The sequence below is a fragment of the Lissotriton vulgaris genome, chromosome 3_1 (assembly GCF_964263255.1).
Source record: "Lissotriton vulgaris chromosome 3_1, aLisVul1.2, whole genome shotgun sequence".
NCBI classification, from domain to species: Eukaryota; Metazoa; Chordata; class Amphibia; order Caudata; family Salamandridae; genus Lissotriton; species Lissotriton vulgaris.
In genome coordinates this window covers 362209723-362228673 of record NC_141689.1, presented here as the reverse complement: position 1 = coordinate 362228673, position 18951 = coordinate 362209723, and the positions used below count along the sequence as shown (strand labels likewise).

The window sequence follows — 18951 nt, the reverse complement described above, 5'->3', positions numbered from 1 at the left end:
TTGCAGAGCATGTGTGCAGTCTGGGACTGCCATGTCGCCTTGGCAATTGCACACACTTGCCAGTCTCCAAACCTTTCCTTTTCTGCATGTTAGTCACCCCTAAGGTAGGCCCAATGTACTCCTGTGGGCAGGGTGCATTGTATGTGAAAGCTAGGACATGCCCAGATGTGGGTGGCATGTCCTAATAGTGAAATACTGCCAATTTTGTTTTTCACTATTGCAAGGCTATCTGTTCCCTTAAGCCAGAATGGCCAGTTTGCTTATAACATCTTATAAACATAACTGACCCAGGGAACAAGATTGCAAAATAAAGTTTAGTAGGCCTGAACCCAGAAAGTCACAGTGCATCTTTTTGTGTGTGTAATTTTAACATTCTGTGTTTGAAAATACCACTTTTAGAAAGTGGGTATTTTCTTGCCTAACCATCCAGTGTGCCTCTGCTAGGTTTGTGTATTGCATGTCTGGCTTGTGAGCGACAGGGGCTGGGAGAGGGTAGCAGCCCTGGCAGTCTGATGAGTCAGGGCTGGGCTAAATGGACTTGGGTTTAATTTAGAGTAGGGGGAGGAGATTTCCTTTCACTTGCCTGGGCCAGGTCTGCTTTCAACAATGCTGTCTCCACCTCCTGCCAGGAAGCTGCACCAGAGAGGACAGAACTGGTTTTGGCTGGGAACAGACACTCTCTGTCTTCATAGAACAAAGGATTTATGTGTATAAAAAGTGGGACGCAGAACTTTAGATCACTTCTGGGAAATCAAGAGGAACCTTTGCCAAGGAGAGGAAACGGAGAAACTGAGGAGGATTACTGCCCCTGTTCTGTTTGCTGTTTGGGGTTGGCCTGCAGTGATTACTTGTTGCAAAGGAAAGGAGAAAACGGACTTTGCTGTTTCATTGTCACCTGCTTGAAGAAAAGATCTCCAAGGGCTTGAAACTGAGCTTGCCTCCTGTTCTGAAGTCTCAGGGACACAAAGACATCACCACCAGCTCCCCTGAATTTTCTTGCTGGGAATTGCAACCTGCAAAGAGGTGCCTGCTGCTGTTTAGGACCTCTAGAGACTGTTTGTCGCTGGTAGCTGGAAGAACGACGCAAGAAGAAGAAGCGTGCCACACCCGCACTGGGTTCCGACGCCTTGCCGAGCAACCAGGAAGAAGTGTGCCGCATCCACACTGAGTCCCGGAACATTTGCCGAGAAACCTGTTGCAGCGCCTGCCGTGTGGCTGCAAAGGTTCATGCATTGCATCGGATCATCGCATCGAGCCACCATTTTTTGCATCGCACCGGATCATCACCATGCATCGAGGTGCCATCTTGTTGCATCGTAACCGGAACACAGTAAGAAACAGACGCATCGCCTCCTCTCCGGTAAGGAACAGACGCATCCTCTCCCATGCGCGGCAGTAAGGAACAGATGCATCGCCTCCCCCGAAGCAAGGAACTGATGCATTACCTTCGCTGCAACCCTTTTGTTTTTTTTGAGTGATGCATCTAAGATACTTTGTGGGGAAAGTGTTGCATTTACAACTTGCAGTGAACGGAACTGTTTCTACCATTTAAGAGCCATATTTTTGATACTTTATTGTGGATTTTTGCCACTTGGTCTTGTTTAGATAAAGATTACTAATTTTTCTAAACTGGTGTTGTGTCCTTTTGTAGTGTTTTCTCTGTATTACTGTATGTGTTCACAAATGCTTTACACACTGCCTCTGAGATAAGCTTGTCTGTTTGGGCAAGCTACAAAGGGGGTAAGCAGGGGTTATTTTAGAAGTGTATCCCCCTTATCCTGACTAGAAGCAAGGGTCCCTGTTTGGACAAAGGTACAAACCATTGGGAACTAGAGACTCCCATTTCTAACAGTAGTCCATTTCCTTAGTTTAATGAGGGCCCGGGCCCTTGAGGCAAGTGCTATAGTGGTAGATCTGGTGTACAGGGTTAGGAAACTCTGGCATTAGCATTGCTAGAACCTTTCTTATGGGAAGGGTAAACCTAATTACAATGCAAAACCTCTCCAAAGAGTGAGTGATTGTCAGTTTTCTTTTTATACTCATCGCCACTCATCAAATTATAAGCTGTAGTTTTAAGGCGGCCATCCAGCATGGAGAAAAAAACAGTTCTCCTTACCCAGCCTTGCTTCACTAGCAATCACAAACAATCTGCAATCTAAAATGTCTGCTTGGATTTTGAGATGTACTGTGAGATCATCCACCTGATACCCCCTTAAATGCCTGTCTATAAACAATCTCACGCCCCCATGCACAAGGTTTATATTTGGAGATTTGGAGGTTTATATATACTCAAGTGCTGGTACAGCCACCAGCACTTGCGGCCTATTCTATCGGGCCGTATTATAGAAAGTGCCCCGGGGAGCGCAATGGTCATGTGCGCCTGCTTTGTGCTTCCACGGGTGACTTGGTATTACAGAAGGGGCCACAGATTGTTGTGCAGCCCCTTCTGTAATACAGATAATGCTGGTGCACACGTAGCCCTATCTCAAGAGGGTGTTCCATCATTTTCACCATGCAAATGAGGAATCGCTTTAATTCTGCACCTGTGCTGTATTATGGACGCAGGTGCAAAGGCAAAGAAACTGTGAGGAGGTGCATAGTGCACCACAAAAAGGTTGTGCTCTGTCAGCGCGCCCTCCCTGAAGGGGGAAACGGGGTCCTATGGACCCCCGCAGACATCCCCTTGCAGGCAGGTGCAGTCACTCACTGCACCCGCCTGCAAGGGCATCTCTAATCCCTCTTAAAAGTGTTTGCTGACTGCAAAGTGAAACACAAAGCGGCTTTGAAGCAGCTGTTCCATTTTTCACTTGCAAGCACTGCCTCAGGGCAGTACAAGTTTGCGGCTGCCCTAAGGGCAGTTCATTCTTCATAATAGGACGCACTTTCCATGTTTGTACATGGCACATCTCTTTAAAGGTGCGTCATGGTGCAAACAGGAAAAATATGCCGTATCTGTTATAGGGCCCCTGTGTCGTGACCTGACAGTATGGGCAACGGACAGTAGGGCGTTAGGACCCTGTGGGTCCTCAGGCAGGGTGACCAGGCCACCGGACACCAGATCCGGTGACGACACAGAGAAAGGGACAGACGATGACCAGGACGGGGACGAGTAAGGATGTGCTGACGGGACGCTGTACGATGTGCAAATAAAAGGAATACCTGACTAACCTGTGTCCTGTGTTTTGGTGTGCCGCCCAGCAAACAGCATGAACACGACAACTGGCGACGAGGTCAAGAGACGGATCGACGCGTGTCCACCGAGGCGCCATCGGAAATAAAGGAACACCCATGGATGCGCAAATAGTGGGACTTAGATGGAAAAGAAGAAGAAACATTGGAATACACCTCGACAGCCTCCGAGAGCAGATCCAGCCGACCACGGTAAGCGCTGAAAACAAGAGCGCGATTAGAAACTAGTGGAGCGAGCTCTCGCGAGATGTGTGGAAGAGGCTGGCGCAGGCCGTCGCGAGAGTATCAAGAGCACCGGCGGCCATACTTGAATGGGGCGAGTTAAGAGAACAGCGCTGAGAACAGCGGTGGGCCGGCCCCGGCGAAAAGGGTGCAGAGATGCTGACTCTTTACGAGTGGTTGGCTGTGCGTTAGGGGAGACCTACGTGTACACGGCCAAGTGATCTTGTATGTCTGTGTCAGCCAGGGCCCAGGCTTGAGGACATTTAGAATACAGCAGTGACTGGATAATTGATGAGAGCATCATTGACTGTTGATGCGAAATGAAAATAATAACGACAAACAAAAAAAAAAAAAGAGAAGAGAAACTATATTTTAAGTGGCGGCCATCTTATGAACAGGCAATGCAATTGTGACCGCGAAAGTGCACGGAAACGGTGGCGGCCATCTTGAATGAGGAACAAAGGACAAAAAGAATGGAGCGGCCATTTTAAGGCCAAATAACGTCGGAAAGGAAGGAAATGAAAAGAACATAAAGACAAACTAAGGAGACGAAATAAGGACGGAAAGAACAAAGATCTGGAGCTTGCTAGCTGGAGAGAAGAGCCAGAGAAGTGACAGGGCAGCTGCAGGTTACCGCCATTTGAACTCACCCAGCAAAAGACAGTTGTGGCAAGGGGTGTAGCTGCTACAAGAAGACTTTTATGATAAACATTTATGAATGGGACATTCAAGAAAAGAGCAGAGGGAAACAACTGAACAGACATGGCAAAGGGCAAATAAGAAGAATAGCATAAGACAAGGTGAATTAAGGAGAACGCGAATAATAAAAAAAAAGGAACAGAGAAGAAAAGACAGTAAGAAAACGAAAATAAGAATGGAAAAGGTCTGAAAAGAGAAAGAAAATAAAAGTTTGAGTGAAGAATAAAGAATAAATAAAGCGCAAAAAGTGCGCACAAGTGAAAAAGGGCAGCAAGAGAAAGAAAGAAGACGGTGCAATAAGAAAAAGGAAAACAATAAGTGAAAGGAAGAGAAGAAAAAGACAAATCGACAAGGAGAAAAGAAGAAAATAAAGAGGAAGAAAGAAGATAAAGAAAATAAAGAGAAAAGAAGAAGAAAAGAAGAAAGAAGATAAAGAGATAAGAAGAAAATATAGAGAAAAGAAGAAAAAAGATAAAGAGAAAAGAAGAAAATAAAGAGGAAGAAAGAAGATAAAGAGATAAGAAGAAAATAAAGAAGAAGAAAGAAGATAAAGAGATAAGAAGAAAATAAAGAGAAAAGAGAAAGAGAAAGGAAGAGAGAAAAGAGGACAAAGAGAAAAGACAAAAGGAAAGCAAAAAAAAAAAAAAAAAGGAAGAAGAAGACTAGAAAAGCCCAGAAGAGGCCGAATAAGAAAAGAAAAAAAAGGACGAATAAGAAAGAAGTAAAAATAAAAGAAAAGCCAGAGATAAGGCCAAAGAGAGGAAAAGACAAAAAAAGAGAAATAACAAAGAAAAGAGGGACAAAGATCACCAAAGAAACAGAAAAGAGAAAAGGAGAACATAGAAGAAAAGAAAACAAAAGAAAAGACACAAAGACAAAGAAAATAAAATGGATAAAAAGGAGCAACGTGACAGCAACAAAAGGAAAGGATAAAGACATACAATGAGCAGAGCGGACAGGCACTACCAAGGAAGATCAAGGCAAGGGACACTGCACGGCCAGGACCAAAGGTGGTGAGACAGAAAGAAACAAGGTCGATATTAAGACAACCGGTTCTCCAAGGATTCACTGGCGGTGACGAAAGTGAAAGGATTGATGATAATGGCTGTCTCCGACCGACAACAAACAACAAGGAAAAGATAGCGTGTCAAGGAGCTAAAGGCGGATGAAAGAAAAATGGCAGCGGCAACTGCAGCCGCATAGAAGGAGGAAGATAGAGGACAAGGAAGCGATGGAGACATTAGATCACGAAGGACATTCAGTAAATAGCAGAGACTCATTGAAGAGATGTAGAGTGACAAGCTCTCTCTCTCTCTCTCTCTCTCTCTCTCTCTCTCTCTCTCTCTCTCTCTCACTCTCTCTCTCGTTCACCTCCATCCATATAACTGTGAATGAGGACTATGGTAAATGTGTCACGAACATTTGTTTGCAACAAGGGGGGAGATGTCGTGACCTGACAGTATGGGCAACGGACAGTAGGGCGTTAGGACCCTGTGGGTCCTCAGGCAGGGTGACCAGGCCACCGGACACCAGATCCGGTGACGACACAGAGAAAGGGACACACGATGACCAGGACGGGGACGAGTAAGGACGTGCTGACGGGACGCTGTACGATGTGCAAATAAAAGGAATACCTGACTAACCTGTGTCCTGTGTTTTGGTGTGCCGCCCAGCAAACAGCATGAACACGACACCCTGGTAGTGAGAAGGAACCCTCAAGCACCCAGAAGCACCTCTGAAGGAATATCACACACTTTACGTTCAGGCACAGCATGGTTTACCACAGCAGAGAAATAATGCTAAAGGATACTGTGAAAGACCATGATGTCTTTGAAGACTAATGTCCAAATTACTAAAAATCGTGTGGAGCAATGCTGTGTGAAAATAACAGATCAAATAGCACACTGTCCTAGCTACAGTGTTATGCACGCCATTGGCATCAGCGGCGGTGCGAAAGCGAATAACACAATGTAAAAGTTCTTATTGAGTGCTATCTTGCATGATATTTGCACATTCAAAATTCAAGGGTGGATTCCATAATATGAGCAAATATTTCGAATATTACACATATTGTGCATCGAAAAAAATAACACATTGTCACCCACCCAAACGCATGCCTGTTGTTTACACCTCTTTTCATTCCACACTAAGGCCCTCCTTTACTATATTTTGTCACACATCAGCACAGCACGCCTTCCTTCTGCGCTGCCATGCATCAAAATAAAAGGGCAGGAAAGCGCCTTATGTACAAGATACAGCATATCCCTGCCCTTCTCCCCGGCGCCAGCGCACAAACAGCAGCCATGCACCAATGCAGACACCCTTGCATCGTGTTGCAAGGGTGCCTGCGTTGCGGGGATTATTGTTTTTGTGCAGGAAAGGACACCTTCCTGCACAAAACCAATAATCAATGGCATTTTCCTCTTTCTATGCTTGCTGCAGAATGCAGCCCACATAGAAGGAGGAAAAAAACGAGGAGAAATAAAAGTATTTCTCCTTGTTCCACCACTAGGCGTGCGTAGGATTCTGACGCATTCCCAGCTATACAAAACGTTGTAAGTCTGGGAATGTGTCATGTTCCATGGATGTTGCGTGAAAACACCCACAGCAATACCCATGGAACTCCCCTTTTACACAGAATAATGCCAGGTGCTGCTACTTTCAGTGATTTTAGCTGATTTTACTTTGCAGGAAATCGAAGTGGTGTTTTTCCTGTTATCAAACCATTATGCCAACTTTGCATAACTTCATGGCTTGTCGATATGCAAAGCAGTGGCATTCCGCTCTGCACTGGTGTCAACTTTCGGTGCAAAAAAACTGTTGCGCGTGAAAGCTGTTCACTACTACTCCTTGCGCCACACTGCATCGTGAGCCCGCAGGCTTTACCATAGTAAATCGGGGCCTAAGTATATCTTCTGAACGACCTATAAAACCTATTGCGTCTAATCTAATACATTTGGGAAATTGTGCTGTGCGGGTTTGAGAAGCTTATTCAACGTGAATTGGGGATCATATTAAATCATTCCCATATCTAGGATTAGCTCCAGTCCTGGCTGTATCTAGATAAATGACTGTCTTCCCTTATCTAGTGTAAGCTTTAAAGCAACACAGAGTTCGGTAAATTTCAAGTATAGCCCTCTTTTCTCCTCGGATAAATTATTTCTATTTTTTTCGTAGTCACTATTCAGAAGACCTGTGTATATTCGATGCAGCTACAGAAAGCACTTTTACAAAATCCAGCTGTGAATACTTGGCTGAGAAGTGCCTGGGAGAAAAGCAACTTCATTTCCTGCATTCTGGGGCCTGCCAAGACGTCAATCTGAGCTGGGTCCTTGATAGGATACAGCTGTCTGTAAACAGCACAGTACAGGCGCCCTGCGGGTATGACGTGTGCTACGACTGGGAAAAGTGTGCAGGTGAGTCTTTCAGAGTCACAGGCAGTCATTTAGACCTTTGTGGTCTCTTCAATGTTAAAGTAAAACAAGACATACGATTATATGTCTGTAATTTCTTATAATAATCCTACATTAGTAGCATATTATCTGCATGCAATGTACACATGCATAGGTAATAGAAGAAAGCATTTCGTTCTTGTGGCTAAAACATTGTATTTGATGAACAAATATACACAGAATTAGCGTCATTTTAGAAAGAACAATGATTAATTTGGTACTGCTCATTACAAAATGGCGTTTTCATTCAGTAGATGCAAAAAGTGTTTTCAATAACATTTCTTGATCAAAACTACAGCTGTAATAATTTGTATGCCCATCATCCTCATCTCAGCCCTTACCTGTGAGGTGTGTTCCACCTCTGGGACAGGAAAATATCAGTTCATATACTGTGAATGTAAGTTCCTTTCACCTAGGGTGACCAGAGTTTCAAAAGGAAAAACCATGGCAGGCCAAACATAGAAGGAGGACTAATAGATTATAATGAATATGGAATGGGCATACAAGAAAGAGTGTGGGGTGCACAAACAAACACACACGCAAACACAGACACACACACACACCTGCTTCACAAAGGTAAACTTACTCTTTTGGGTAAGTTTACTCTTTTCGGTATTCACAAACAAATAATTTAATAGTAACTTTGGCCCACATGCATCATTGTCAATTGCATTCGCAAACGGTGCGACTCGCAATTTTCGGCCGTTTGCGAATGCAATTGACAAAATTGGGATGCATCATGTTTTTCGCAATTTTAGGAATCGCAATCATGTTGCGATTTCTAAAATTGCGATTGCATTTAAGAAATCTCAATTTTAGATTTCTTAAATGCAATGCATGAACATTTTCAATTTGCGAATTCGCAAATAGGGAGAGGTAAATTACCATTAAGTTGACCTTCATGGTAATTTGCGAAAAGTTAAAAAAATGCACAAAGGTGCATTTTTGAAAGTTTCATTTTACACACACACATGCCCTTGGGGCATGTGTGTGTGAAAAATGCACTTAAAGTTATATTTCAGGGGCGCAGGGGGGGTCCTTTGGACCCCCCCCTGCACTCTTGAAATTGCATTCTCAATTTACGATTCGCAAATTGCTAATCGCAAATTGAGAATGACTTCCCATTGATTCCTATGGGCCTCTAGGCCTCTAGGCCCATAGGAATCAATGGGAAGGGATTCCTTAATTGCGATTCGCAAATTGTGAATCGCAATTAAGGAAAATTAAGAAATCTCAAAAAAATTGTGATTTCTTAATGCATAGCCTTTTGCGATTTCTTAATTGCGATTCCTTAATTTTCGCAATTAAGAAATCGCAAACCTCAACAATGATGCATGTGGCTGTTTATGTCTGTGGAGACTGCAATCGGGGTCGGGGGGAGGGGAGAGACTCGGCACACAAAGAGACAGGACAGGCCGATGTTTTCAGCATAGAATGTGGTGACAGTGACCTTCAAAAACTCTGAAAACTGTTCTGAAGTTTGCAGTTCAAAAAAATATTCCATACTAAAGCTGTGCTACTTTTAGAGATGTAACAGAATAGATGTATTGAAGATACTTTTACTTTTAAAGTTATCTTGTATTGTAAACCTGGTGTATCAAGCATAATGATGGCTAGCGCAGACTTGTTCTGAAGGCTTTAAACTCTTGTTCATTTCAAGCCTTTATTTACAAGAAGACTTTATGTTTAAAAGCATAAGCTATGTCATCGTGTCATGACCTCCTCCATGCCCAAGTCCCTCTTCTTCTCTCCACTGGGAGTTCTCCAGCTGACCTCCTGTGACCTTGTGTATGATAATTGGTAGTCATGTAAAGCCACTAATACCTTGGGGTTGGGCTCACACTATAAAACTGCAAAAAAAGAGGTTTGGTCTTTAAAGCCTTTTATGTTTCTAACTTAGCATTACTCAACCCTCTAGAAACCCGGGACATATATTTAAAAGTGCATAAAGTGCCGGGATAGATTTCCGGAAACCGGGACTGTCTGGGGAAATCCAAGCCATCTGGTCACCCTATGCTACCTTAACCTCATGCGCGCAAGCGGAATTCCGCTTGCACGCTGAGATTTTAAAAAACGCACTTTACGTGACGAGCTGGGCTCGTCATCAGCGTGCGAGGAGGCTACGCCATGACGAGCCCAGCTCGTCATCAGCGTAGAAGGGGTTAATTGGGTGACGTAAACAGGACTGGCATTCACAGCATCTTTCTAGTTTATAGGTCTCGCCTAGGCAGCGCGCATGTGCTGATCTAGGAGGGCCTGTAGCCATCGATCTCCTCCTCTTCAAGCACATTCGTGCTTGTGCTGGTATCCACCTTGTGGGAGCAAGCAGCGGCGCGCGTGGTAATTGAAAACGTTTGGCTCTCGCGCCGCCGCTGCTCGCTCCCGCAAGGTGGATGCCAGCACAAGCCAGAGTGCATTTATCTGCTTTTTCAAGGCGGCGAGGTCGCGTCACCCTCCAGAAACAAATGTCCATTTTTAAAATGCCTCCAGGTAACGTATAAAAAAGAGAGCAGAGAATCTGAAAAGGGCTGCTTTTCTTTTTTCTGCTGCATTTACCGTCTGTGTACGTCATGGACCAATACTCGGATTGTTATTGGACGATATTTACCCCAGCTCCCTAAAATATGCAACTTCTCAGCCGCTCCAGAATGAGCAGGCAATTTAAAGAAGCCTGAAAAGCTGCAGCATGAATACATTATTTGTATTGTCACTGCATCATATTATCTTTGTAAATACGCATTTGTAGAGTTTTGTTTCTTCGGTTAAATACGGTAAAAAGTGGCAGCTGTTCCAGGACGATCCCCGAGTATCATCTAAACACTCCAAGAGTTCTCTTCCTGTTGATTGGCTTACAGGATATTACTCATCGCGCTATAGATACTTTAGCCGGCGCTGGGGGTCATCCTGCAGATTCTTCCATGTGAATGAAATGAAATGATATGAAAAAGGATTTATAGAGCGCATGGCTGCCCGGAAGCGTCCCAGCGCTGAGAGTGCAATGGACAACTGAGGAGAAACGGTAGGGTGGAAGGAGTGAATTTTAAAGTTATTGTGGGAAAAGGTGCGTCTTCAGCAATTTACGAAATTTCATAGTGAGACCGGCTTTCCCTCACCAGAAGCCGTGCGATTGCTCCAGGGCTGTGCGACCACAGGGCGTCTACACACAAAAACACTGCTCTCCGCACTGCCCTGTCCGACTGAGCCAATACTGGGATTTTGGCATGGTTTGGCTCAAACTTACTGTTTCATTCAGTGCTTAATTTGTATTTTTTTTAAACGGTGCCCAAAGTTTGTCCTCAGGAGCCGGCTAAAGAATGCAGGCTTTGCTTAGTCCCCAGGCAGCTTAATATTGATTCTACCTCTTGCCTCTTTCTTCCATTATCTTACACGTCCTGTCTATTTGCTTTCAGTGTCACTTTTTCATTCCATTCCTTTTCTCCTCCACCCTTCCTTTTCTTTATGCGCTGGGTCAAAGTCTAACAATGAGAAATAAGTTGCAACCCTTAGAATTGTGTGCAAGCGCTCCCAACTCGCAGCCCCCAGCAGAAACTCAGCACTGACTGAACTGTTATGTTATGTTATGTTATGTTAAAAGGGACTTTTATAGCGCAGCGGCTACTCCAAAGGAGTGTCCCGGCGCTTTGTGCTCCAGACCTTAAGAAAGAACTGGAAAACATAACAATAAAAAGACAGAAACCAAAAAAAGAGAAACGCTCTAACCAGAAAACTGGGTTCAAACTTTTATGATTGCTACAACTCTACAGAGTCAATTTCCTCAAGACTGGTATCCTATGCATTTGCCCGTTTTTTATTGTTTTTGCAGCGTGGCACACTTTCCATCCCCACTCCTAGCATCTTTTTTGAAAGACACACCTACTTCTATTAAGTGACATTTTCCCTTCCTTTTTCATAGTCTTCTAGTATCATCTCTATTCCAACTGATGGTCATTTTCATCTTTCCTTTACCAACTTTTGTCTCTCAACCAGTTAACTCTCATCCTGCACACAACTGAACGTCCCACCATTGCAAAAGCAGGCCACCTGAAAAAAATAATCATAAGTTACTCCTGCCAAACAGAGGACATGCAATTTAAAAACTCCGTGGTCTTTCTTTCTCCTAGCATCACCTTTCACCCAGTCTAAGTAACTTCTACAAAGTCTACTCACTCACATCCTCTTTATTGTCACCCAAACACTCCACGCTGTTGTTATAAGGTGTCTCGTACAAAAGAGTGGATGGAACCTCAGTGGGTTCACGCACATGATTAGGTGCCCTTGAGTTAGGCTTGTGTGACCCAAAATCAGTTCTTTGAAAAGTTGAAGATGCCTTTGTAATGCCTAGCAAAGGACTTTGACTTGTCTCCGCTTAAAAGGGTTACGGGCACAGAGTCAAAGGTAATCCTTTCGAGCGAGCCTTCTGTTTAGTCCACTTTGAACTATGCATGTTTAATTATTCAACCAAGCAGCGATTTAACGCCCGACGCGTTTAGAAGCCTTCGCCTCTTCTTCATACATCACCCACTGGCCATTACTGTTACCCAAACAGAGTACTTGCCTGACGCACATGTCCAGTCGAGAAAGGTAAATCTGGCAACGCCTTTAGCAAAGCTGTGCCAATTCTACCAGGTGCTTCCAAGCTGCTCCCTAATTTGGACACTGTGGGATGCACAACAGCATTCATTATATATTTAATTATATTCTCCCATGTTTCAGGGGAGAGGCAGTACATAGCTAAAAAGTCGCACAGCAAGGACACAATCACTTTGTTGACTGTCAAGGCTTCAGCACGGGAATATTGGCTTGTTTTACTAGGGAACAACTGGTGCACAGCCAGCACACTGCGCCATAGTGGTCCACCGCACTGTGGAGGAAACCCAAAACCAGGCTGACTACGACGGAAATCAGGGTTCCATCAGAATTTAATATAACAGGACTGAAATCAAGGAAAGCAATGGAAAAAACTTTCATGATAAAATTGTACATCTGTTCTTAGTAAATTATAGAGTAATAGGACTATTAAGACATACAACTATGCCATATTTTGGCACCCAACCTTCATCCTCAATCCCAAACCAAATGCAGCCACTGGAAACGTGTTGCCCTTGAACTTCTACCACCTCCCATGCCCATCAGGTGATATTTACATAAAACATAGGTGAGGGTGGAGAACCAGTGTAACCAACTAAGGGAAAAGTAAGTTTCGTAGAAAACGCTACTTTTTCCATGATTAGGTTTTATACTTGTAAAACATAAAATATAAATTGTGGGCACAGCCTCAAAGTACAAACGGTCCGACATTTTGGTTCCTCTCTGAGCTTTCTGTTATTGCACTCGGATATATGACACAACAACTGACACACACCTAAAACCAACCTGGACTATTAGCTTTGTCAGTGATAGTTAGCTGTTTAGTATAATGGAGTAAAAACCATGATTTTGATGTAAATAATATTGAAAAAGTTTCAATTCCGAAATTGTAAGTCTGTGAATTAGACACTGCGGAGCCCCGTGGAAGAGGCAGTGGTCTTCAGAGTGTCTCAATCGCTCCTGCTATTTTCACTTTATGTTGTAGCTGTACGCCCCTTTTTCTCCGTTTCATCGCGTCCATCTACAGATCTTACACCTCATCCCGTTCCTCCTCCGTACCCGCATTTTACTCTCTCCTGAATGCACTTCCTTGCATCTCCTTCATTTCAACACCCCCGAACACACAACGCACCCACTCTCTGTAAGCACTGCATTTTCTTTTACTTTTGCCTTGTCAATATTTTCAACACTATGCACTTCCTTCACGCACATTTGCAGTGAACTGCAATATGTGACCACTGCTCTGTGCTCTCAGCAAAGAAGTCCAGGTCTGGATGACTATGTAGTCTGAACACCTTTTTGGTCCAGTGAGAGACATTATGAGAAACTTGCACTGCTTTCAGCCGAAGATCCAGGGCGCGCAATCATGGCCAGTTATAAACATATGGAGGTGACTTAATTCAAAGTATGCATTATACAAGAACAATATGCTGTACGAAAAAAGTCCAGAAATACAACATCCTTAATAGCAACCACGCTTAGAGAATGGAAGATTACCGTGATATGAGTTTAGCTCTCACCCGTTACGGCCAGCCTAACGCAGGTAAGGCGCAGGAATACATTAATTCAATAGTTTGAAAAAAATCATTTTCTGCTCAAAAGTAGGAAACCCACCCCATGTGGTAGAGTGTTAAACAATCCTTTCTTACTGCATATGTTGGTGGGTATAGATTTCACACAAAAACGTTAAACTGTTTGACAATACAAAATCAACAATACATACAAATATGTATTTATATACCATTATTTAGCAAATTGGACTCAATTATCAAGCAATAAAACAAAAAACACAGAACCAGCAAAACCAAAGTAAGGATTTGAAATGATGGGACCTATAAATTATCCACAGAAAAAATTCAACCAAAAACCACACACACAAAGGGAGTAGATACGAAGTAGTAAAGAGGAACGCGCTCAGAGGGGTGAGCCAGATTCCCCATGGCACTTGTCTTTTTCAATAAAGTAAATCTAGAAGTGACTTCTGAACACAATCGCCCCAATACTAGGTCAGTTTTCAGGTGCTGTATCAACAAGTACACAAACATGCAAAAAAACATTTCAACAACAGTCTCAACATAGCCAATTAGAAGTGAAAAATAATCGAGCAATAGAACTAGGACAATTTAAACCAGTAGTATTCTGTCCAAACCAGCACCACAGACAGGAGCCTGCCATGGAAAAAAAGAACCAAAGTAGACCAAAACAACCACAGAAACACAAGGCTGTCATAGCCAGGCTAATGCAAACCGAGTATTAATTACAGTCATTCAGAGAGATTCATATTTATGTCTCATATAACACACTCCATATATGTAATCTGATGTTTAAAGCACAATACAGGTTGTAATGATGCAGGCAGAGTATGTGGTGCATTTAACACAACTGATTCTTATTGTTAAGAGATGAACAATGAATAAGTGAACAATGAATAAGTCTGGCGCGAGATGCAACAAGCTCCAGGAATGTATAGCAGTGTGCATGGATTATGAGGTACAATTGGAAGGAGTATGGGAGGGTAGGGGGCAACACTAACAACGGAAGGGAGGGAACTAGGCAACCGGACATAGAAAACAAGCATTGGCATAGCCAATAGGTCTCGCCTTTGGGACCTTATAAGTATTTAATTATGCAGCACAATATCCTTGGTGCAACATCAACTGTTGCATGGCTAAACACTTATAATGTCCCAAAGGTGAGACCTATTGGCTATGCCAATGCTTGTTTGTGTTTCCCATCAGAGGCAGGGGGATTCACCTACGAAGTTACCACTGCCCTCCCATCCCCTCACTTGGGGATAGTATGCATGAAGATGTGATTACAAACATAAGTTGTGTGGGCACTACTTTATTGTTGATGTAAACAATAAAATAGTGCCCACACAGCTCGTCCACTATACTCGTCGTTAACAGCAAAGAAACAAGTGGCATCTCAAATCACACTCTTATTAACATAAACTCTCCGAAAATGGATTGCCTCGCACCGAACAATTTGCAGCTAAACAAACCCACTCCCTCCTCAATGAGCCAAGTGTCCATGACCAATCTAAATGAGCAACTATGAATGGCTAATCGAAAGCCAACTAGAGAAACAACTGACACCTTAGAGCTACTTAACTTGTAATTTCAATGCACGCACTAAACGTAGTTTTCTAAAATTAAGATTGGGGGTGATTAACCTGTCTTGCCATCTTCCCAAATGGAAAAGAGAACAAGCCCCGGAGACATGTCGATTTTGCTGCAAGCATAGGGAAGATATCATTCATGTTGTGTGCCTGTGCCCCAGTCTCCAGAACGAAAGAAGGCTCCTCCTGCGGAGGGCCTGGAATAATAAGGAAGTCAGATCATGCAGATGCGCAGTATTGGCCAGCTTCGGCCCACAGAACACACATTTAAATTGCGCACTGGTGAGGTTTATGGACTGCGCAGTAAAAAAACTAGGGAAGGGGAGATGCCAATCGCTAGCTCAGCCATAGGCGCAGATGCTTGGACCTCCACAATAAGGACAATTACTGCCCTGTGGGGATCTCGAGAAAACCGGATGGAACTGCAAAAGTGCAATTAACACAAATAAAGGGCCTTGCACACAGGCTGGATACCTTCTGTGTGCTAAACACTATGCTGGCCACAATCATTTTGAAGAGAAAGTCTCCAAAGGTGCAGGGCACAAATAAGAGAGTTCGGACACATGGTGGGCTGGGCATTCTTTTTTTACTTTTACTACTGCTATCTAACAAGTGTTACATTTTTATTCATAAATCTGTCAATTTAATAAGCATCAAAATGTTTTATCTTTTGTATTGTGCAAAGGATTTTTTTCAAATCACGCAATAAAGTTTTACTCACTTATATATCCTGAGCATGCTAAGTGCCCACACCTCCCACCTACTTGCACCACCAGACAACACCTATGGCGATCCAAGACACTGGCCGAAGCAGAGGCCGAAAAGAAAGAGCGACATGATGTGTATGAGTGAGGTGACAGATCTAGCCAAATCATATGGCCTGTCGCCAAACAGAGAAAACCCCACCTCCAAGATCCAGGGTGTCAAGGGAATTGGGAGAAACCCCATCCAACGAGAAAGGCCAGGCCATCAACACATCACATCAATATCCCATGGCATACCTCCCTCAGAAACACAACAACAGCAGAAATACCAACTGCATGTTCATAAACTGTAGATCTGCAATCATGTATGCAACAGATCTGGTGGAAGTCATCTTGGACCCCGATATTGATGTCTTGTTTGTCACTGAAACATGGCTTAATGAATCATCTTACCCGATCATTGACATGCTGGTCCCCCTGGGTTTTCAATCATCAAGAAAGACAGAAAGGACCGCCAAATTGGTGGCATTGCCATCATCCAAAAGAACAGCGGAAACAGACAGCTTTACCTACAATACATTTGAATATCTCAGCACCACCATAATGATGAAAGACAAAAAACAACAAATCGTCACCTCCTCTACCACACACGGGCAATAAACCCTCGTCTCAATTGACTGGTCGGATCACCACATTATTCTGTCCCACGTCAACCAAGCAAAACCACACCCAATCCGTATGCAGAAAACCCTTCATCGGGGAGAGGAGTTGGCCTAACGGCTAGGGCGCTCGACCTCGGACCTGGGGATCTGGGTTTGAGTCTCGGAAACAACGCTAAACATCCTGTGATTCTGGGCAAATCACTTAGGGCCATATGTATCAAGCAAATTCTGCGAATTTCGGCCTTTGCGAATGCAAATTTCCTGAATGGAATGTATTAAGAAAAATTTGGTGCAAAGGAAGGAATCGCAAAATTTGCGATACCTTAATTTGCAATAGCATTTAAGGAATTTTGCGATTCCTTAAATGCAATGTATGTAGCAAAAAAATTTGCAAAGTGCCCTTAAGGAATCGCAAATTACCACCAACTTCTAGTTGGTGGTAAGTTGCGAATTCCTTGAAAAATGCACATTTTTGCATTTTTCAAAATGCCATATGACGCACATACATGCCCTTAGCATGTATGTGCGCCACATGTGCATCCATGCATATTTCAGGGGTGCAACAGGGTGTCCTTTGGACAATCCTGAACCCTTAAAATGATTCTCAATATGCGATTAGCAAATTGCGAATCGCAAATTGAGAATAACTTCCCATTCATTTCTATGGGCCTCCTGGCCCATAGAAATGAATGGGAAAGTATTCCTTAATTGCGATTCCCAATTAAGGAATTTTAAGAAATCGCAAAAAAAATTTGATTTTGTACATACATACCTTTTTAGGATTCTCAGATTCTCAAATAGCGATTTCTTAAAAATCGCTATTTGAGAATCGCAAAACTCGATGATGATACCTATGGCCCTTAATCTATCCGTGCCTAACAAAAATGAATGTGTGTCCTCATGTAACGTAACTGGTGCTATGTAAAGCGCGCTGATAGCCGATTCGGGTCAAGTTCGCCCTATATAAAACTCTACAAAAAAAAAACCTAAAACATAAGGTAGATTCCACTAGCTGATCTTGCAGAAAGAATGATGTCACTACTTCCCACTACTTCAGATAACCTCTCAACAACAGAACTTACAACCCACTACAACTCAACAATGACAGCCGTCCTAGAACAAGTAGCCCCTCCGAAACTAAAAAGGGTTAGAAACACCCCCCCACCCCCCGAGATCCAGGTTTGACAAAGACCTTAACTCTGAAAAAAGGCAACTTAGAGCTGCAGAAAAACTTTGGCAAACAAATCCATCCATAACCCACCTTGACCAGCTCAGAGGGGAACACAGGAAATACAAAAACCCATTGCGAAAGAAAAAGCTACCTTCTACCACAACACACAAAATAATGTTGAAAACTGCCCCAAAGAGCTTTTCAGCATCATCAAACAACAAACCACCAAGGCAACAAAAAAATCGTCAGGTCTCCAAAGAACGGTGTGACAAACTTGAAAATGTCTTCAATGATAAAATCATTAAGATTGAGCTCTAACTCGAAGGCCACACTCAGACTTCCAATGGAAACCCCCACCTAACAAAAAGGAGAGAATCATCTCCCATTCACACTCCTCAGTTGCCCTAGCAATGATCTTGCTACCAGAGATCACTGGGTGCATTCAAATCCAAGAGTCCCCCACGTCTCCCAGGCACTGGAAGGTGTTCATCCTACTTTCAGAGGTAGACTTCTCTAAACTGATTGCTAATTCCAAGCCCTTCTCCCACCTTGCAGACACCCTCCCAACCCCCCACCAAAAATGTAAATCACACCCTTGCCCCTCTCTGGCTAGGATAATAAACAGCTCCTGGAGGACCGGAGTTATGCCAGACTGCCTCAAAATAGGTCAAATCACATCACAGCAACAAAAAAAAACCAACGCAGATCCGAATGGCCTCACCAATTTTAGACCTGTCCCCAACCTTCCCTTCCTAGCCAAAATTCTTGAGAGATGTGTTTTCTTACAGCTCATCCAACACATTAACCTCAACCATCTCATGGACCTTCATCAGTAGGGCTTCAGAAAAGGATGCCACACAGATATTGGTATACTGAATATAGTAGGCGACTGAAAATAGCCACACTAGATGGTGTACATCTTTTAAATGCCACCCTCAGAGAAGTATGATACTGGTTATCTTACCACCACCTGAAACTCAACCAAATAAACACTTGGACTGTAGAGCGGGTCTAATCACCTGTGAGGGTATCCAGTCGATGTCATAGGCATGCGAAAAATAAGTGATTTGCCGAGAATCACAGGATGTTGAGCTTACACCTAGACTCGGACCTTGATCCCCAGCTCTAAAGTCAACAGCTCTGG

At 43.4% G+C, this 18951-nt stretch overlaps 1 protein-coding gene across 1 annotated transcript in view; it reads left to right on the top strand.

The window, feature by feature from the left end:
* The window catches only part of LOC147726456 (complement component C6-like), a 563575-nt gene that overhangs the window by 529163 nt on the left and 15461 nt on the right, over nucleotides 1–18951 (top strand). The window contains exon 17 of the mRNA XM_086960580.1: nucleotides 7288–7526. Coding sequence (XP_086816706.1) covers nucleotides 7288–7526 — 239 coding nt within the window. The remainder of the gene's footprint in view (nucleotides 1–7287; nucleotides 7527–18951) is intronic.